This window comes from Tachypleus tridentatus, chromosome 13 (genome assembly GCF_004210375.1).
Source record: "Tachypleus tridentatus isolate NWPU-2018 chromosome 13, ASM421037v1, whole genome shotgun sequence".
Lineage (NCBI taxonomy): Eukaryota > Metazoa > Arthropoda > Merostomata > Xiphosura > Limulidae > Tachypleus > Tachypleus tridentatus.
The window spans coordinates 96621299-96643767 of NC_134837.1; the positions used below are offsets into that span (position 1 = coordinate 96621299).

The 22469-nt window shown below is 32.2% G+C and overlaps 1 protein-coding gene across 9 annotated transcripts in view; it reads left to right on the top strand.

Annotated features, from left to right (window-relative positions):
- Positions 1-22469, top strand: part of LOC143237455 (uncharacterized) — a 79476-nt gene that overhangs the window by 31633 nt on the left and 25374 nt on the right. For all 9 annotated transcript variants that reach the window (XM_076476721.1, XM_076476723.1, XM_076476724.1 and 6 more), the window contains exons 11-15: positions 237-842; positions 6003-6175; positions 10838-10936; positions 11767-11838; positions 19326-19434. In XM_076476721.1, coding sequence (XP_076332836.1) covers positions 237-842; positions 6003-6175; positions 10838-10936; positions 11767-11838; positions 19326-19434 — 1059 coding nt within the window. The remainder of the gene's footprint in view (positions 1-236; positions 843-6002; positions 6176-10837; positions 10937-11766; positions 11839-19325; positions 19435-22469) is intronic.

Genomic DNA, 22469 nt, shown 5'->3' on the forward strand with positions numbered 1-22469 from the left:
TGATTTATTCAAAAATAATGAACTGACAACAAGGCCATTGAAATTTTATTCAAACATGCCTGTAATATTATCTTTAAATTCTCTGTGAAGTTAGCATCTGTGATTTTTCTGTATTTTTTTTATTTATTTATTTTGTGGAATCGAAATAGATTTAATCTTTATAAAGTAACCTTAAAGTGTAATGGACTTTTATCCTGTAAACATCTATATCAGAATTTTTTTTTTTTAATTTTTAGTTCCAAGTTGCCAATTGGCAGTCCACCTTCAAGCTAAAATAGCCCTTGAGAAAAGAAGAAAATACTTGGATTCAGAATGGCTTATAGGAAATATGGGACAAAACCGAACTCCTCAGGCACAGAGCACTCCAATGTTTTCTTCAATTCAAAGAGATAAACCAATAAAACCACTCCAAGTAGAACTGGAATATTGTCCAATAGATGTTTCTTCCACAGAAGGTCCTTTTGGTAACATAACTAACTCTGCAGTCATAGTAGGCAATCAAATTCTGCAAGTGGATGAAGTAGTTAATGGTAATATCAATAATGTTGTTAATAAAAATACAGAAAACACTGGTAAAGAACAAATTTCAACAGAAAATAAAACTGTAGAAACTACAGAAGACATTGAGGTTTTAAGTTATTGTGACAAAAAGGGACAGAATGATGAGAAACAATGTCAGGTTGCCTCACAGGATGAAGACTCAGCTTTTAACAGTGCTTCAGATAACCAGTGTTATGTGGAATCAAAAAGCAGTAGTGATGATGCTGGTCTTGTTTGGAACAGAGCAACATCCATAGATGAAGGAAATATTTTGTCTGCTGAAGATGACATTTGGGATAATGGTAAGATATTTAATTTTGTTAGATTGTCACAATGACAAGAGATTTATAATTACACATACATATTATTTCAGTGCCTAAAAAAATTATGTATAGATTTTGCTCTTCAGTTGACTTAAGGTAATACATATTTTCTGTTGCTGATTAGCCTAAATCTTTATCTCTGAAAGGCTTTACGTTAAATGCACAGCATCTTATTTTAAAGAAAAATACATTATAATTTGATAATATATTTGCTTATGGGTTGTTTTTTTTTAGGTAACTTACAAGATGTCAGAAAACTACATCTTTGAGTGTAATAAAGTATACCTAAGAAGGTGGACAGTTTATGGGATTTGTGTATTGAAGTACATTACATGTCAAAGATTTGAATTGCCTTTGCCTAGTTTTTATTATACTCTTCCTGTTATTTTGGTCTCTAACAAACATTGTTACTGTAAACTGTTTTCATCTTATTAATTTCATGATGTTAAGGTATCATGTAGTGTTAGAAATTAAAAGGATCAAAAACAAGAAACTCATACAATATGTTGAGAAATGTTCATGCAACTCAAGCAATGGTATTATGATAGTGTTATTTACTTTATTCTAAAATTTTTAAATTGTTTTTCTATGTACCTGTTTTTGTCTTTTAATTTATCGTAGTGGTGTTCAACTGAGTATGTTTTTTTTATCATTTATCTTACCATACATATTGTTTAAACTCAATTTGCAAAATGCAAACAAATAAAATATGCATTTGTGATACCACTAGTTTATTGTCCAAACAGTAGAATAGACTCAGATCTAAAAAACAGTTAATTTCCCCAAAAATAACAGTTAATCTCAACAGTGGCAAAATCAGTGTTCAACTCAACACCATTAAAATAAGTTATAAGAGTAATGTACCACTCTCGTCCCTTAAATGACATCAAATTCTTTATAAGCAAGAAAGAAAATACTTCAGATGTTTAAAGAGAAGATAAAATCTCTCACATGGTACAAGTACTAGAATAGTAGCTAAGCAACTTTTTTGTCTATAGACTATTTTCTTATTACTATAGTGTAAATCCAATCAATAGCAAAATATGAGACAGCCATCTACACCTGTATGACCTGCACACAGGTGTATATCACTGTTAAATCATCCAAGCAGTATCAGACATGTATTGGAGTAGTTTTCATAAAAGGAATATTTAAGTTCTAAAAGTATTGAGTGATTTTTTTTCTAATGTAGCATTTAATTTTATTGATGGGCTTCTAAATATTACTTCAATGTATATAATTCTACAACCTAACAGCCTTATTATAAAGGCACTCGAGGAGGAAATTTTTTTGCAACGATTTAACATAATACATTGAATATACTTGTAACATTTTAATGATAGTTTATATATACAAGTAGTGCTGTTACAGCTACTTATGAATTTAACTCCTTCCTGTACCTTTGCAGAATTTGTGGACAGTTAAAACTGTTGAATTTACTTGAAAGTCATTTCATTTGTTAGGATGAGGATGTGCTTTTTCTTTCATCATTTGTTTTAATTTTGAGTAGTTATTGTTTTTGTACTTAACAACACACCTGAAAGTTATTAGGACACTAAGTAGTTGATTTGACATTTTTTTATTGAAACATTTTTTAACATTTCAACTGTGAACACTTCAGAATCTTGAACAGAGCATATTGAAGGATTCATTTCAACAAGAAAATATCATTACTTCATACATTTCTTTACTCTGTTTTCAAGGCCTGGCAACCTCTCTACTGGTTCTGTTTTTTTGTTGTTGTTTTTTTCTACTCTTAGTGTGACCTCTTAATATATCAGCTTTAGTTAAATTTGTTGTGAAATTTCTGAGACAGCCTGAAGCCACAGATAGTATGTGCTGGCTTACATGAAGAGCTCACTGGTATTCAAAGAAGTGAGTATTTTAACTCGTCACCCTCTTGCCTGAAGCTCTCTAACTTCTGATGTTTTTGTTTCTTTAATTAGCACACAAATCGTTTACTTACTTCATTTACAAATACATGGATTTTGAGTTAACAATATCTGTTATTCTTTAAATTCTGATGGGAAATTTAGGCATTTTTGTGATAGTTATTTCTATAGGTTGTAGTTGTTATATACATTACTCTTTATGTATTACTAAGATATTTAAGTTGTATCTGAAAGAAGAGTTGATTGACTTTATTGATATAATCAGTTAACTATGGCCAGTAATTACATCAGTTAGTGTCTCATAAACAATCAGAATTACAGTTAATCATTAACATGAAAATAATTAAATGATTAAAATTAATGTTTTTTATTGTATTTATATTTGGTTATTCCAATAGTCAATTAACCAAAAGTTGTTGTTTCTCTCAAATAAATTGAGATTATCATTATGTTGTTTGCTGTGAAAATAACCAACTGACCAAAAAGTAAGGGTTCTAATTACTTACTTTTTCTCAGTTAATTCAACTATTCTGTCTTTTGTTATTGCAAAGCTATTAAGTCTGTTGGTCTTTATAATTAATTTTGAACTGCTGAGTAGAGTGTACTGTGGTTTGAAATATGCATGAATAATGTTGGAAAATGTTTAACATAAGTACTCAGTCTAGCAAGCTTTGACTTGTCTTTATTTTTTTGTTGTGAATGCCATTTACAATGCTGGTGAAACATGATTATAATTTTGATTATCATAAGACATTGGAGTATTTTTAAACACTACAATCTTTTTCCAGTCTTCTAGGGATTTTCAAGAATTGGAGAGTGTATAATAATAGTATTCTATCCACTGTATTTGCAATAGCTATTGGCAGTGACAGATTTTACTCAATCCAAAGCTACCTTCTTTGTCTGGTTGCTTAGAGATTTACAAGAATTAAAATAATGTATGATAGTTGTATTCCAATTACAAAGGCATTCACACCATAATAACAATTGTTGTAACAAATGACTTATGTAAATAGTGTTCCAACTAATACTGTTTGTTGTAAAATCCCAGCCAGCCTAAAGAGTTCTGGATTTTGGATCATTAGAAAATGCATATCATAGCTTGAAAATTGAATTTGTTACGCTATTTACTTGGATGATGAAAGACTACCAATTCATTTTTCAAACACTTATTTCACAACTGTATTTCTACTTCATAGATCTGTTTTATCCATCTCACTATTAGTTTTTCAGACTGTTATAATACTTACAGACAATCTGAAATTAGAAGCTCAAGAGAATCATTTGTTTAATCACAATAGTATTATGTATTTGTAGTTTTTAGAATTCTCCATTTCTCTTGCTGTAATTAAATTCTTTGAATATTTTAGAAGTTTGAAATTATAGTGAAACAAGAAATATAATTACATTATATTCACTTCAAAAAAAGAAACACAAAAGGCAAAATATGAGACAAATTGTTAACAAGTTTATTCCGGGTAGTTCTGTATGATGTGTGAACCTTTGCACATTCACTGCTGAACATCCAAAGTCTGCAAAGGCGAAGTCCACGCTCACTAGGTAAAGTTTAAAGTCACTCAACGTCAATAATGAGTATGCCCCCCGTGAGCATCAATAACTGCTTGGCATCTCCTGCCCGTGGAAGCGATGAGATGACAAATCACATCCTGTGGAATGGCTGTCCACTCAGCCTGCAAAGCTGCTGCAAGCTGAGATAGAGTCTGTGGTTGAGGTTGTCGGCGTTGCAGACGTCGGTCCAACTTGTCCCAAAGATGTTCGATGTGGTTTAAATCTGGTGATTTGGAGTGCCAGGGAAGAACATTGATGTTGTGGTGGCTCAAGAAGACAGTGGTTAGTCGGGCTGTGCGAGGATGGGCGTTGTCATGTTGAAAAACGTCGTTGACGTTCACCATAATGGGTTGCACATGGGGCTTAAGAATCTCGTCGATGTATCGTTGAGCCGTAAGATTCCCTCGTATGTGCAAAAGGTCTGTTCTGGCATTGTAGGCGATGGCAGCCCACATCATGGGCTGTCACCACCAAATCTGTCAACATCCTGCACACAGTTTGCTGCAAAACGTTCACCTCGACGACGGTAAACACGGGTCCTTCCATCCTGCCTACGAGGCATAAAACGTGATTCATCGCTGAACCAAACATGCCTCCATCGTCGATGAGGCCATACCCAATGTGCCCGAGTTCACTGCAGCCATGCTTGACAATGTTGCTGGGTGAGGATGACGCCTCTGACTGGATGTCGAGGTCGGATTCCTGCATCTCGTAGACGGTTGCTTATGGTCTGATCGGAAATCCTACGCAGCCCTGGTATGGTTGAGGCAGTAGACGTCGCAGTGGTGGTCCTATCTCGAAGGTGACGTAAGTGGATGTTGCGATCTTGTGTGGGCGTGGTCACATGAGGTCTGCCAGATCGTGGACGGTCATGAGTTGATCCATGTTGTTGGTGACGATTCCATAGCCTTGTGATGGTGCTTGGGTGGACATTCACAGCTCTGGCAACATCTCATCGAGATTCGTCTGCTTCCAAGCGACCAATGGCGTTGTTGCATTGTGCTTCAGTCAGTCTTGGCGTAACTGTATTGCGTGTCGGTGGCTTAACACTGAGCTATGGAAACCGAGAACCCGTCACTTTTATAGGAATTTGCACATGTTGCACTTGCAGAACATGCAGATCTCTCAAACAAATTTATTGGACACACACACGCATGCGTTTTGGCAAAAAATCCGATGTTTTCCTCTGTTTTCAAAGTGCACAACTTTTATTGTCATTTTGGTCTGACAATCAGTGCCTTAACACGTGTAACATCACGTACTCTGAGCTTGTCATGCTATTACATATATTTCTCTTTAAAATAACAAAAATATCCCTTTTGCGTTTCTTGTTTTGAAGAGTATATAAGTATCAAGAAAAAACTATGTAAGAATATTGTTGTATAGAGATAAAAATGAAATTTACTTGGACATATCAAAAATAAATTCCAGACAAAATTAATTATTTTACAACAGTACAGGAAAACATAAGTTAAAATAAAATATTCTTATGGCATTTTTATCTTTGAATCCATGTGATTTAAGACCTAAAATAATACTTAAATTCCTTTGGAATTTGGTCCAGTACAAAAGCTAAAGTGTAAAGCACTTTTTACATTTCAAAGGCTATGGTATTCTACTTAAGTTTCATGAAGGGGCTTTGGATTAACTGTTATTGTTTTTTCTCTGTTTCTTTTAGATGCAGAAGCTAAATTGTTTATTGTGCAAAAATTGGATGGGGAAAAATCTGTTACCATGTTTATCAGTATAACAGGTCAGTATATAAAGGAAAAGAATGTTCTAACTGGAGAGCTGGAAGATTCTCTTGACCTTCGATCGTTGCTTCTTGTGGAAAAAATGGATGAGAAAAAGGTATTAATTTATCAGAATAGGCATATAAGCAATATTTTATGAGTAAAATAAGGTTTCATCCAGAATTTTTATGAGCAAACAAGTTTAATCTTGAATGTACATTAAACCTTTCTTTATTGAGTTTTTCTCTAGCTGGTGACAACCATGTGCTTTAAATTTCTGAATCTCCTTGATTCATGTAAACTTATTCATAATTTTCTACTTTTGTACATTTTACTTAATGCACATGTATCTGAAGATCTGACCTAAGTTCTACTTTCCTGCCATGGAGATGGACAAACAAAATAATGTTTTTCTTTTGTTTATTTTGAGGCACAGTCATTATGTAAAGTTTGCTCACTCCACCAATTCTCACTGAAATCCATTTCTTTAAATATCTTTGAATTTGGTTTCTCTTCTGATTCTACCTCTGGGGTCTGTAATGAAGGATAGATTTCATCCTTTGAAAGTTTGGAATGTATCACTGATCAGTGTTTGAACTTTTAATAGTACCATTTTATATAATCTACTGATGATGCACCATGATATTTTAGTTCCAATATGATACCTTATCTCTCTCACATAATACCTTTCCTTGATTTGTTCTGTCCTCTATATGCACAATTTTTGCAAACCAACTAGCCTTGATTCTTTCACTTACCATCACATGTGTACACATGGTGTAGCTGTGCTGTAGCATGCAAATGAACATGCTACAACCCTCCACTAATAGGAGTGTGACATACCCCTCTCATATTGCAGCTACTTCCCAGTAGAGGACAATCATTACTTTGACACTGGGAAGAGGGGGGGGGGGGGGGGGGGGTAAGTAGGTATTCTAAATACCTTTTTAGTTCTGGAAAATACTAACTTCCACTATGATAACTTACTTTCTGCTTATGTAATAGTTAGAATCCTACATTCAAATGGTGAAGGAAATACTGCAGAATTTACATAGATGAATAAATGGGATGATAGGTGGAAGAACCAAGTCTAGTGTTAGCAAAAATTGCACATACAGAGGGCAACACAAGGCAAGGAAAAATATATGAGACATCTATAAAAAAATTTTCATTTGAAAAATGTTAATATTTTATTGAAAAACTTTTATTTTACAGATTGTATATGTATATATGAATTAAAATATTTGCATATAACTTACAAATTCATAGAATAGAACAGTAATTTTTTTTATATGTTGAATAAAAATAATAACTATACGATGTTTATCTGCACGTATTTGATTCAATGGCAGTGCTTATATAGCTTGTACAGCAAGCTTGCACTGCTAAAGAAACTTGCATTGGAACCAATTAAAAGAACTGCAGCTGACTTCCTAAAAATAATTCTTATTTAAAATTCACTGTTTAAGGCCAGATAAACAACCTTAATTTTAATCATAAAACTGGTGAATAGTTAATCATGCCTAATAAACATAAGAATAAATAAATAGCAAAATAGAACAGAGTAACACTAACAGTTTGATATTAAAATAAATACAAGCCTTCAACTTTTACAAAAGGTACAAGGGGGAGAGTATTACAATCAGTTACCTTTTATCACAACGTTGTTGTGAAATTAATTAAGCATGTGTATTAGGGTGCGTCAAAAAACAAAAAGTTGTGACACTCAGTCGCTTGCTTATAATTTGATTCCATTCAATGAAAAAATATGCTAGCGTAAAAATCTATCCAATACATTAATATTTAGGGGTTGCGCAATGCGCACCAAATAACAACGTGCTTCCAGAACTAAACGAAAAGTTGGTATTAGTGAAAGGCTAGCTTTGGCTTTAGACAGAACCCAGATCAGTGACCGAAAAGCCGCGCCAATTTTGCTTCATTTTGCAGCTCATATTGGACATAATATCGAGGATCTTGCCATTAGCCCAAGTTCCGTAAGGAGGAAACGAATTACTAACCGTACTCTTCTAGCAGCTGAATTGAAGGAAAGTTTTTCTCCAAACGTTCCTTTGACATTACATTGGGATGGTAAGCTGATGTCTGACTTGGTTGGCAGAGAGAAGATCGAATGTTTGGCAATTTTAGTTTCAGGTGAAAGTGTAGGGAAGATTCTTTCAGTGTCCAAGATTGATAGTGGGGATGCAAATTCAGTAGCTTCTGAGATCGGATCAGTTTTAGTAGAATGGAATGCAAAACACAGAATTAAATCGCTTTGCTTTGACACCACAGCGACCAATTCAGGATCCAAATCTGGCGTCTGTCTGAGGATTGAAATGTTACTTGAACGTGAGCGCTGTATTCTCTACTCTCGTGATAGAGACATCAAAAAGTCCAGATATTACTTTGTTTTTAAACTTTAGAGATTGTTGGCCTAAAATTAATAAAACTAAGTACATAACAGCAGTAGAAACAATGCCACTCCGAATACAGCCTTGGAAATATGATATTATTCAATTTTGTCAGAATCTCCTTCAATCTTATCAACCACAGGATGATTATAAAGAGCTCTTGGAATTAGCTGTCATTTTTCTTGGATCTCTTCCACACGGACATTCTTCAGTTTCTTTCTGTACTTCTGGTGCTGTACATCGTGCACGATGGATGGCTCGAGCAATATATTCTCTAAAAATTTGGATGTTCCAAGAGGAGTTTGGTAGACTGCGACCACGGCCTGCTTCGTCTCGTGTTTCATTTTACGCACATTTCTGCAGCAAACTTGGCGACTTGTGTGTTTTTATAACTAAACATTACTTGCTCTCATGGTTTACAGCTAAGGATGCTTCCGTGGCAACTCGAAGGGACCTTACACTACTCAAGGAACTTGCATTGCATGAAAATCACATGATTAAGGAAGTTGGTACAAAGGCAATGAATCGGCATTTATGGTATTTATCTAAGGTTGCAGTTGGGCTTGCGCTCTTTGATGACGGTGTAACGAATAGCGACAAACTCAAGATGGTCTCAAATATGAATACTGTGAAAGGATCTCCTAGACCAACTCCATGTTTAACAGTTGATGCTGCAAGCAATGCTGTTTCCAGAAAACTTCCAGATTTTTTTACCTCGGCAACAAAGGAAATTTTCTACCATCTGGATATTAGTAGCGATTTTATCATTACCACTGAAAGAGTGGGAGCCTCAAAGAGTACAAACAAGGAAAGGACAGAGTAAAGAAACTTTTTGTGACAAATGACGCAGCTGAAAGAGGAGTAGCTTTAATTCAACAGTTTACGGCAAAGGGTCACACCAAGAACGAAGATCAATTTCAGTATATGCTTCAGGTGGCAGAACATCGGCGAACATAATGCGAAGGGGACAGGCAAGATAAAACTTCAATGAAATAAATTTTTATTTCAAGTTTTTATGTTTTTGCTAATTGTATAATCAATAAATATTAAATAATTTCTTTAAATAATTTAATTACCATTAACAATGTAATGTAGGGTAAATTTAAGGAAGATAGTGAACTTTGCGAGGGATGCGCGACCCCTAAATACTTCGCGATTGAAATGAAGCTTTGTTTATGTTCTTTTATCATGCAGTGGCACAACTGAGCAACTGAGCAAAAAAATTGGGACATTTTAATTTTTATTTTTTATCTGCTGCGCACCCTAATGTGTATTGTATAGCTACACTAGTGATCTTTGTATTCAATATTAAAATCAGTATGTGTATTACCAAAAATTTTGTCATACACTTCCTTTTTACTTTGTATAATAGGCATTCAGTACATTTTTGTAGTAATACAGGAACAAATGATAGCTCCCTGTTGTTACAATAATGATTTGCTCCAGCAAGTAAAGGGTGCTGCTAAATACGTTTGGTTAATGTGTTCTTATGTTTTTTTTAGTACAACGTTTAAGTAATGGGGACTGTAATAATCAGATTAAATTTTCCACATTCAATATGAGATTGCTATTCAAACATTCTCAAATGGTTTCTGCTAAGAAGAAGAAGAAATTTTTATTTGAGTGCTATTTGCATGACAAACCTCTAACCTTTTAATCTGTACCTTTTGTATAATTTTAACTGTTTCTGATTCCAACTTCCTTTTCAGCGTGGGTGTTCTGGGTTTTAAGAATTTTAAAGGTAAGTTGACCAGGTTTGAATTTTCAAATTTAGGATTAATAGGTACTTACCTCTGATATGTGATTTTCAGCCATTACTGTAACATATAAATTTAAATTATGGTGGGAAAACAAAGCTTATTAAGATTTCCTGATCCACGTGCAAGAAGTCTTAGAAAACGAGAAAGTGAATAATTATGAGTAAGTTGACGTGCTCTGCATTGCTTCAAGGACATTCAGAAGTATGAATGACATGTTTTGTTTTTTGAATGAAAGTGTTTCAACAAAGAAAGGCTTTAGTATTTAAGAAATAAGTGCCTATTTGAAATTCATTTTAACCTTAAAACTGCTAAAGTTTCAGATTCTCTTTTTAGCAGATCCTCAGAAAATTATAACTACAAAAAATGGGCACAGTTATTTTGTGGCTAGTAGAAAATGAAATTTGATTAATTAATATAGTTGTATTTGTAAAAATTACAAGTATTGAAATTGTAATGTAGTGATCTGTAAAAAGAAAAGAAAAATCTTTGTCATTTACTTCACTCAATTTTGTTTCATTTTGTTGTTGTCTGTTTGCTTGAGAGTTTTTAAACATGCACACGTATATATATATATATATATATATACACACACACACTTGTATTTATATATAGGATAGCAGTGATAAAACAAAAGTTCATTTGACCTTTGACTCTTTGAAAAAAAGTAGACGAGAGAGAGTGTACTGTATGGAAGACATGGACAGTACTGAGGTTAGCACTTTTAATTTTTTAGTTATGGAGTGTGATTGGTTAACTATAGTGCATTACCAATTAATGGTAGTATATTAAGGATAAGGATTTGAAACATTGTAATTTTCTTATTTTCTTTAGTATTGATGTTTTCAACAGTCAAAGAAAAATGTGTCTCATCATATATATTTTTTTTAATCTGTTATAAGATTTTCTTTACTTGCTAAAATTGTTGGTAACCAACAATGTTGGCCTAGAAGTAGATGCCTCTAAAAGTTAAGTTCTTGGTGGTGGTAATCATCTCTTACTGGAAAGAATTACAAATGTTATCTCTAGGGGTTCTTAATGCCTAATAAATAATAAATATTATTATACATTTTTAATATATAACTATCATATTAATACACTGTTAGGTGGAGTTTCAGGTTACCACCCTTCTTCAGATCTGATGGTAAGGGAGGGCAATTATCTGAAACATAAATCAATAACAAATATATTTATTGGCAGTATCTCATAATTTCTGTTTGTGGCTCTTGTCATAGCTGAAGCAACACATTTAATGTTTAATCACAATTGTGATTCAAATCTAGATGCGAAATTAGTGTAATGCTACTGCTTAGTAATATAATAGTAAAATAATTTACAGTTTTATATAACTCTATAATCTAATCAAGTGATTTTTGCCTAAAATATTTTAAAAATATACTCTGCAATATGAATTTTTTATGTAATATTAAGTTTTTTATGATCTGGTGATGTAAGTTTTTCTATGAAAATTGCTATTTTAAATAGTGGTATCTATTATATCTTTTTTTTTCCTCTGTGTGTGTGTGTGTGTGACTTTCACTCAGGCCTTTGTAGGTATGGTCAAGCCATTTGTTGATGCCAGAGTATTTCAGGAAATGACTGAAGGAGCTTTGCAGGTAATTTTTGTTTCTAAATAATGTGGTATATTAGCTCACTTTACATGGGCTTGTTGAATTGACTGACCACGTAATTACTTCGTAATTGTTTGAAGTCTATAGTTGTGATATACTGCTAACTTTTAATATAGTACGTATATCTTTAAACAATTTGGCATGTTTCCAAATATTATAATTGTTTCACGTACAAAAAATCATATTTTTCAGTGAAGAATGTTTAATAAACTGAAAAAAGATCAGTTTGTGATTGTTTTTTTTAACCTAAGTGAAATGCGAGTTTCATGCTGTGATTAAAAATACTTCAATTCAAAAATCTCGTACATACATTTCAAATGTTCAACACTATAAGGTTGGTCTATTTCACCAGCCTTGTAACCACCAAAAAAATCAAAAAATATCTTACTAACCTTTTTTTTTTTAAATTTAGAGTGTCTTCAAAATGTAACATGGAATCACATTCACTAATCCTAAGTTGCTTTAAGCTCACAACAGTATACATCTATTTATACTTGAATGTTATTGTTTTATTGCCCTTTGAACCATATCTAACTATTAGTTGCACTATTATAAGTTATAAATCACTTGGGGAATGTTGAGTTCACTTTATGATATTGAATTACGTTACCTACAGAGCTACTCTGAGCTGCTCCCATGTGTGTCTTTGAAACATTTTTATAATTATTATTATTATGTATTTTACCTAGTCCAACTTTAACTAACCAAAACAGATTCCTATTTTTACATTTTAGTTCTATAATAATAAATAATAAACATGAAAAACAAGAAATAAAGTACTTACCAGGATTTTTTTTGCTGTTAATTGTTGAGGATACTTAATCATAATCTTTTTGTACTGATGGTATTAATGCACTAAATGCTGTTTATCTAATTAAATAATGAACTAAAGTAGTTATAATAATAATAATACGCAAAAAGCAGTCTATGCCCCATAACTATCACGATTTTTCTGGCTTTCTAACTATGAGATGAGATGTCATAAACTCATCCATGCTAGTCAATATCCTTTCCTTTGGAATGAAGCTTGTACTAAAAGTGAAGTTGACAATTCTGTGTTTAGTAAGTAAACATAATATGTCATTAGTTAGGTGAAAACTTTGGTTTTATATTGATTATAAATAATATAATATTAAATATAGGAGAGAACTATAAAAAATTCCTCAAAGAGAGGATGCAACAAGTTTATGTGGCAAGAGGGGTCTAATTTTTATGTTTGATGGCTCTGTAACAAAACGAGATTGCTATATAAAAATTAATTTTTACCTGAATGGTGACAGTGAGACTGTCAGTGATTTTATTCCTTGTAAAAAGGAGACGAATATTTGTATGTGTGTTTGATTTTTTTAGTCTCCCTGTGGAACAATGGTAAGTTTATGGATTTGCAATACTGGGGTCTAGGGTTTAATTCTATAGGGTGGATGTAGCTGATGGCTCAAAGTAACTTTGCTTTAACAAAACAACTTTAGCTCACAAAATACTTCCAACCAACAGTAATCAACATAGTCTTTAAATGGGCTACAAAAAATAAAGAGGAGGTCACTTTGAAATAAGCTACATTCGATATGTTTTTCTTATGTTTTTTTCAAGTACATGATGTTTTTTCAGTTGCTTTTAATGGCTAAAAGTTTTGGGAGCAAATTTTTAGTTTTTTTTTCTTTGTAAATTTTGCAGTTCTTGCTGGAAGTTTTACTTCTCAGTTGTGTAAAGGGACAGTTAGGCCTTATCTGACACAATGTTATAACATCATAGTTTAGGCTTCCACTGCTAGATGGAAGCGTTTCCAAAACATACTTATCTGCTGACAATACATCTGTTCTTTGATTATCTAAGTGTTAGTTCTCATATTCTCCAGTCTTTTATTTTCCACTTAAAAGTTCTTGGTAATATGTAATTTACAAATTTCTCCACCCCTCCTGATACCTTGTATAAGCACTTGACTTGGATAAGGGAATCACTTTTTTTCCTAACAAAACATTGGTTATGGTTTCCTCTGAAATGTTAAGTATCATCCCATTATGGATTGCAATTTTTGTTCCATCTTGTTTATTTTAGTATAATTTCAATTTAAAAGCAACAATAACAAAAAAACAACAACCAGATTAAATGTGAATTTCTGTATTACTGTTGTTAGCAAAGCAGTTAATCTAACCTGTTATACTCTTCCTTTATTATCTAGTATCTCTATGATTGGGTAAGGGGCACTTTCAGTGTGAGCTAAGAGATGGAGACATTCATTTACTCTGGGATACTTTATCTTAGGATCTCTGAATTTGCCTTTTTTGTTGATCCTGGGGAGAATTTGGATTCTGTTTTCTGACACGTTTCTTTAGCAAGTTGGCTTCTCACAAGTCCAGTTTGTATCCTATTCTTTTTATCATTGGGATCTGTGAGATTTGGGGGCTTTTCTTTGTCATCTTTGAGTTTACTCCTCCTTTGTTGGTGGTCAGTGGGGCTAATTACTTTCTCCTCTTCTTGAATTTTTGATTCAGGTTGAAAGACTTACTTTTTATTAGGTAACAAGATAGAGAGACCCTGTACCATCCTTTATCTGTTTGTTTACCTTCATTTTACACCTCCTGGTGTAAGATATTTTTTGGTTGCTGACATGTTGATGTTACAAGTTGGAATAGTTGGCGTGTTTGTAGGACATCTCTCAAGTCTTGCTATATCCTGATCCCTGGCAATTAGGGAAGGGGCTACACCCATTTCTGCAATTCTTTTGATATTTATTTTTCACCTGTGCAATAGATTGTAATTTGATAATTTGTTTTGGCCTTTCAGGCCTGAGAGTGTTACATGACCCACTGTTCTATGCAGACACTTTCTTTATGGATCATGCTTGCACTGGCCTCTCCACCATCAAAATGTAGGATTCTAGCTATGTTGTCAATGGATGGTAAGTATGTTTTGGAAGGTAATATTTTCCAAAAATGAAACTGTATTTCCAATAATAATTCCTATGACTATCTTTTATTTTTACTCTTCCTCCCCACAAAGAGCTGGTGTAAGTCTCAAAAAGCAATTACATTATCTAAGTGAGGTGCTTATATACAGTACCAGGATAGAAGGAACAGTGAAAAAGGGTGGATAAATTTGCAAATTAGATATTTCCAAGGGCATTTAATTGCAGTCTAAAAGACTGGAGCATGCAATGTCAGTGCTTAGGCATGCAAAGCCAATGTTAAAGAATAGCTGAATTGTTAGTGGAGGTAAGTATCATTGGACATACACTTTCAGTTTAGGAAAATGTTAACTCTTTTATTCTCAAATGGTACATCTGCTCTCTGAAGTTCAGGGTTCTCAGGTGAAGTTTGTAGTTCACCTGAGTAGCTCAGTGTCCCCTGATGGGCCAGAGTAAGTTTAAAGTTCATTTTCAGTTTAGGAAAATGTTAACTTTTATCCTATGCTGATTAGTGTAACATAAACAAAAAATAGTTTATTTTTTAATGTAAGTCACTAAAAACCTTGTGACATGCACTGTTAAAGAAGCTATTTGTTAAACAGATGAAAATGATTCTGTATTAAATGTACTTTCTTGAATACTTTAATAACAGTGATTTTTAACTTAAGTGTTGCTTGTATAGATGTTATTGCATAGTTTAACATTTGTAGTCTACTCTAAAAATTTTGGGTATTTAATTATATTTCACCTTCTAAACTTATGCATGCATGCATGTAAAAATTAAGTTATTAGTTTTCTTTGTTCACCTATTCAAAATAGTGGCATTTATGACATGTAATTTTTAAGTGTATTTGAAATAAAATTCATCTTTTGTTCAAACGTACAGTTTTTTTATTTTACTTTGCTGATTGAAGCATATAAGTAACCACATAAAAATTACAAGGTTATTTAATGATTTGCCATACAATGTGGTAACTCACTGTAGCTGTGATAGGAGCATGACATTAACCCAATGGCTTCTGGTGCCATTTTAAAATTCCTTTCTGCTTATGGTGCTACATTACATTTAAAGTTTAATTAAACCCACTTTACTATCAATATATGGAAATTAAGTTAACATTATATTATAATTTGAATTTTTATGTTATCTAAGTTTTTTAATTACTTTGTTTCAAAGGAAACCTTTAAAAAAAATCCTTCAACTATAGTTTTTGTACCATGTGATCCACATACTTTGAAAAATGTATACTTTAGTATCATTTTTGTCTTAGACACACAAGCTGGGACATATAGGAGTTTCTACATACTAAGTGTTTATATTTGACCTACTTGTTGCATGAGATCTAATGTCTACAACTTGGATTGTCTGAGAAACAGATATAAATATTCCAACCCTTGACAATTGTCATACCCACCTTCTCTACTTTGTTTTGAGATCTACAATGTATATGTTTTTAGTTGACACGAGTTTAAATAGTTGTTATAAAGAGCTCAGTCTACATGGCCTGGTATGGCCAGGTGGTTAAGGCACACTCGACTTGTAATATGAGGGTCGTAGGTTTGAATCCCCATTACACCAAATGCGCTCACCCTTTCAGCTGTGGGGGTGTCATATAGTGAGGATCAATCCCACTATTTGTTGACAGAATGTAGCCCAAGAGTTGGTGGTGAGTGATGATGACCAGCTGCCTTCCCTCTAGTCTTACACTGCAAAATTAGGGACAACTAGTGCAGATAGCCCTCATGTAGCTTTGTGCAAAATTCAAACAACAAAGTCTATTATACTATACTAGTGGTTAATTTGAAATTGCAATTTTTCTTTCAGTATACATGTAACTGCAGTTCATGTTATTGTCTGCTTGATCAACTATAGTGTATACTGTGGTTTCTTTCCTAAATATGCTATTGTTAGAAAGATATTTAAATTCTATTTAGGTCTTTTATATTTCAGTTGATTATATATTATGTTTGTTTTAAAAGTTATGTTGAATGGTTAAATGATTTTTATAAGTTTAACTCACTGTCTATATTTTGAAAAGTTATAAACAAGATGGCACACGTATGTGCCACCTTATTTTAGCAACGCACCTCTGTGGAGAGTTTGCCAAAATACCTTTGTAAAGCCAGGCAGGTATCAGCTAGTGCATGAGCATAAATGATAGTAGATGAGTAGTATGAAAGGAAAATTAAAACTATAAGTGAAACAATAAAGGCTTGAAATTATGATATATAAGAAAAATACAACTATCCTAGTAGATTTTTTCCAAAGATTTGAAGATTTCCACTTGTTAATTTTAAACATTCCATTGCACTGTATATTGATGATAACAGATAGTTAGTGATTTAGGAGAAAATCTGGAGATGCAGTGTAAACATTTATCTTAAAAATACTTTTGATAATCAGTTAAGAGGTTCTAGAGATTATGTAAATGAGATTTGAAAACTGTAAGGTAATAACTAGTATTTTTATCATATAAAAATTAACTTGCAGGTAAACTATTCATAGTGCAAATGCAAATAACTACATTAGATAACGCATTTTGTGTTAGAAAGTACAGCAAAACAAACAAAATTAACTGTTTTATTTTTCTGAAACTAGATACTTTGAGGGATATTCTTGTCAAATTTATACAATTTCATAAATTAATTTTATTTTCATAATGAAACATGATGAGAGCAACTCTCCAAAAATTGTTAACCAGTAGCCATAGGGTTAATGGCATTAGGCTCTCATTATTTAATTTCATTAATATTTTTCAGAATTGAGATAAAAATGTTCATCTTGTTATGTGAATTTATTATGCTTAGTATACATATATACAAATAAACATAAACATGGAATTGCAACAACTGTGAATTAGTACCATAATACAAAAGAGGATTTATCAATAACAAATTTAAAAAGTTTGACAAATAAGGCTAGTCATAAAAATAAAAGGTGCATGTTGTGATAGCACCAAAATAGTGATGGCACTACCCCATCTCTTAAATTATTCACTAAGTTGTTTACAACTGACAATCAACTAAGGGGTAGGACTCAAGCTACTTTAATTTATCTATGCAGTCACTGTTTACACACAGTTGTTATAGTAGTTATGCTTTCAAAGTACCAACAAAACAAAGAGAGTTTGTCCCACATTGGTAGAGTGGTAAGTATGGATTTACAATGCTAAAATCAGGGGTTTGGTTCCCTTTGGTAGACTCAGCTGATAGCCTGATGTGGCTTTGCTATAAAAAACACACACATAGAGTTTACCTCTGATCTGTATTCAGGTAATTATGGTAAACCCTATATGCAAAAATAATAATAATGAAAAACAGAAACCCAACTCTACTCAATTTGTACTCTAATAAGACAAACAAAAGTCCAAAATATAATACCAACTTTAACTATAAAAGTTATAAATGTTAGTTGCAAACAGCTACATGTTAATAGTTACATTAGATGTCTAAAAAACAACTGTCATTGAAATAAAATGTTATTGCCTGTTTCCAATGGATAGCCCACACATAAAAGTTGTAGACTAATAATTATACACCCTCATTTTGTGTTATAAATAGGCATTACAGGTATTTTAACTGTAATGAAATACCAGATAACTGTAAACAAGTAAAAGATGCTGTCAAAATATTGTTACAACCATAATAGACAAAGAAATATTTGAACAATGTGTTTGGGTCTTCATATCTTGGATGGTTGGTGAATAAACTTCAGCTAAATTAAACAGTGCTTTAAATGTATTTTCAAGATGGTTGGTATGGGTATTAAAACTTTAATTGAAATAAAGTACAGAACAATGTATGGACCTTCTTAGGTCAAGATGACTTTCACAGAAGTCTTCCATATATGATTTCCTACTGTAAGGATATCCTCACCCTTTAGGGTGCTCTTTAAATGCTTTTGAAGGTGACTTTTTTCCCTTGCTTTTGTCCCCTTACCAGTTCAAAGTGGGATTCTAGCTATTTATGTGAGAAAAGATAATGTGTCTTGTCAGAAGCTGTAATTTTCCTGCACTGAAGATATATTTCCAATTGGTATTTACCTCCTGTCACACTTCCAACCATTTCTGTTCACTGAAAACAAGTGCTTCCATTTTTGGCCAAACTTGAAATGATTGTTTGGTAGAATCAAATAGAGTTGCATGCATCAAGAGGATGTGTAGCATTCTTATTGGTGAAGGACTGTTGCATGACAATGTATATATTAGAGTTGAACCATGATGGTTATGGGTAAGTGGAAGTGCAAGTTTTGTAACATGAAAAAAAGTTTTGTCTATAAAGGGCAGCGCTAAATGAAAATAGTTTTTTTATGAGGGGAGGTAAGTAACTGTCAGAAATACATTTTCTGTAATAGAAAATTATAACTTTAGTGTTTGTGATCTTAAAACTTTTTTGTTTTCTTTATGGTAGAATCCAATGTACAAAATACTTAGAAGACTCAGAAGTTTAGAGGTCTTATATAAGTGTTAAAGATTTAACAGTGTCAAGTGCATTTGTTGGGCTAGTTTGAAAACAGGATTCAGAGAGATTTTACAAAACTGATGTGTGATATTAATTTATTTTTCAGTGTCAGAAATGTCTAGCTGAGTTTTCTAAGGATGTTGCCATACGTAAACTTGTTAAAGTGTCTGGACCAGTAGAAATGCCACATTTGAAGAACAATTATTCCAATAAAGGTGAGTATATTTATCTGCTAATGTTATTGAGATTACAGTGTAGTTTTGATTAGAATGATATGCAACTAAAAGTTTTATTAAATAACACCATTTAAATGTTAACAAATAACTTTTATGTATATTTACTTTTCAATTCTTAAATATATATATTTTTTATAGTTATTTTGCATTTAGAAAACATGTAGCTGCTTGTAAATACTTGTTAATTAGCTGCTTTTGCAAATAGTTTATAATTTTTCAATTTTATGGTTTCACTTATAATAACCTTTGCATATTTTAAGTTTTTAAGTTCTAAAACTGTACTCTGATGGTGCTGGCAGAAGTAACTTGGATATTTTGTATGATCAAAAGATGACCAAAAAGTCCAGAATAAGGATTTGTTTATTTCACTCTGTGTTTTGTTTTTAAAACTTTTTCAATGTCTAATAGACTATACATTTTGAAATGTGTTGCATATTCTCAATAGATATATAGAACTTGTAAGTTTTAGACTGCAAGTCATAAAGGTAATAGTGTTGTGTCTAGTTTTAGAATTTATGCTCATGGTTTTTCATCATATAAAACGGTGACTAAATGTTTGTATAAAATGGTAAGTAAGAAACTCGTAACATTAAAATCAATACATAAATAAAACATTTTAAATTCAGGCCAATCTGTTTTCAACATGTTTCAGAATTTATCACATCATGAAAAGTGAACTTGTAAGACATGTCATATTTATTCATCCTTAGGTCATGTGATCTGTGTAAATTTACATTTCAGAATAATTCTCAGAGAAGGTTCTGCCACATTCATACACATATATTTGCCAAAAATTTTTCTTTATTTATTAACTCATGATTTCTTAAACTTCTTTATCTTTAAAGATTCCTGGCTATTGTTTGCTCTAATATCCTTGGGTTTTGCCAATGTTACTGTTTTTCTCATGATACTTTATGTTCTGTTTTTTGTACTTGTTCTACTATAGCTTAATTTTCAGTTTTTTTATTTTGCTAGATATAAAAGACTGTTTAGTGTATGTATTATTAATTAGTTTGTGTGTTTAGAATTCATTAATTTGAGGCTATCAGACATTGTGTTTGCTAATTTGTGTATGCCAAGTCTGTCAAAATTTCTAGAAGATTTCAGTGATACACATAAGTAGCTGTGATCAGACAAGAAGAAAGAGAGTTAAAAAAAAAAACAAGAGAAAAGGGTAGAAAACATACAGTTAACCATTATAGGAGTAAATGGCCTAATGGTTGATATGTTAGAATTAAATTAACGGTTTGAAATAGACAAGAAAACTTGTGTTATCAAAGGGTGTTATAAACTAATTGAATCTGCCTGTGAGGATTTTGATGAAAAGACAGACGATTATCATAAGTACAGAAGCTCAGAATACAACTGAAGTAACTTGTGTGACAGTGTAAGTGAATTATATACGGATATTAGATTAAAGATAGTCTGACTTGTCAACTGAATTTGATTCAGCAAGTGATTTCACTTGAGTGTACTTTTGACAAGAAGAAAACTGTACAATACTATGATTTCCATAGTGTAAAGAATTTTATACATACATTTAACTTTTGTATACATATATATAATTTTAAAAGCAAATGGAGTGCATGCTGTAAATTTATTGCCAACAAGTTAGACACCTACTGCAGAGATGCCACCCATTACGATTTTAGCATAATCATTACAATTTTGGTGTATACATTACGACTATACGTTCATACAGACAAATATTACGACTTGTTGCAACTCCCAAATTATTATATATTATATAGGCCTATACAATAAAGTGATAAATTGTTCCCCCAGGGCTTGAAAGGCGTGAAAAGAAAATGTCTAGTGAGATACAAATAAATTTTGATAATAAATAAAAGACATAGTCCAAATGGCTACTTGCAATAATCATGTTTGTGCTTGAAATAATAAAAAATATTTGTATCTCCAACGTCTACCAATAGTTTGAGTGCAGTGCTTCTCCATTCTGGGTACATGGGGGAATCCATAGTTACGTCATCAGTGCTTGTCAGCCAGTCAGCGCTTGCGTAGATGGGTATTTCTCGTTTTCTAAGCAGCATAGGAACACCAATGCGATCATTCACAAGATGGAAAAAAAAGAGGCCTCGTTTACCAGATTGTCTTATTTCTGGCAAATCTAAAAGGACTAAAACTGTGATAGGCCTCTGTCTACAATCATTATGCTCAGTCATTTAAAATAGTTGGCATCTCTGCTACTGTAGAAGACTCCTTAGACCAAAATACCCATATATTTACACTACTATACATACTACTAAAAAGTAGTTCTTGATAAATCTTTTACACATTTTTTTCTGTTCTACTAAAATATATTTGAAATTATGTTTTATCTTTCTGATATAAACACTCTCACATTCACATTCAATATTATAAACTCCAGACTTTTCATTAACTGTATTATCTTTAGTATAAGCTAAAAATTGTTTTAATTATCAGTTTAAATATAGAGTAAAATATCTGTTGTTTTTTAAATACTTTAAAAGAACTAGACATTAAACATGTCAATACTAAACATTCCTCCTTTTTAATATTGTCATTGATCCATTTCCACAATAGTGAATTTTTTAGTAGTTTTATCTACAGTAGTTGGGTTGAATCCTCTTTCTGTTGCGAAATATTGCAGTTAGTAACAGTTCATTTTAAGTCTTGTTATTTTGTAGATGTTTTCAAATTTCTTTGAACATGTGTGTAAAACAAAGACATTTTTTGTGTTTCAGTATAACACAATTTCTAGTGTGGTGACACAAGAACAGAAGAAGGTTTTCTTTGATAAATAGATGTTTCTAAATTCCCTTTTTCATTCCTTTTTGGTTATAAAGAAATCGGCTAAAAGAAAATAAAGATATTTTAGATAAAAGTAATCAGATTTGTAAGGTCAATCATATATTAAAAGAAAGTTGTGAATTTATAACTTTAATCAAATGCAAAATTACAAAGGTATGTTTTACAGCTGAAAAAAAGACAGACATGACAATCACATCTGAAAATGTTTGTGGTAAAATTAA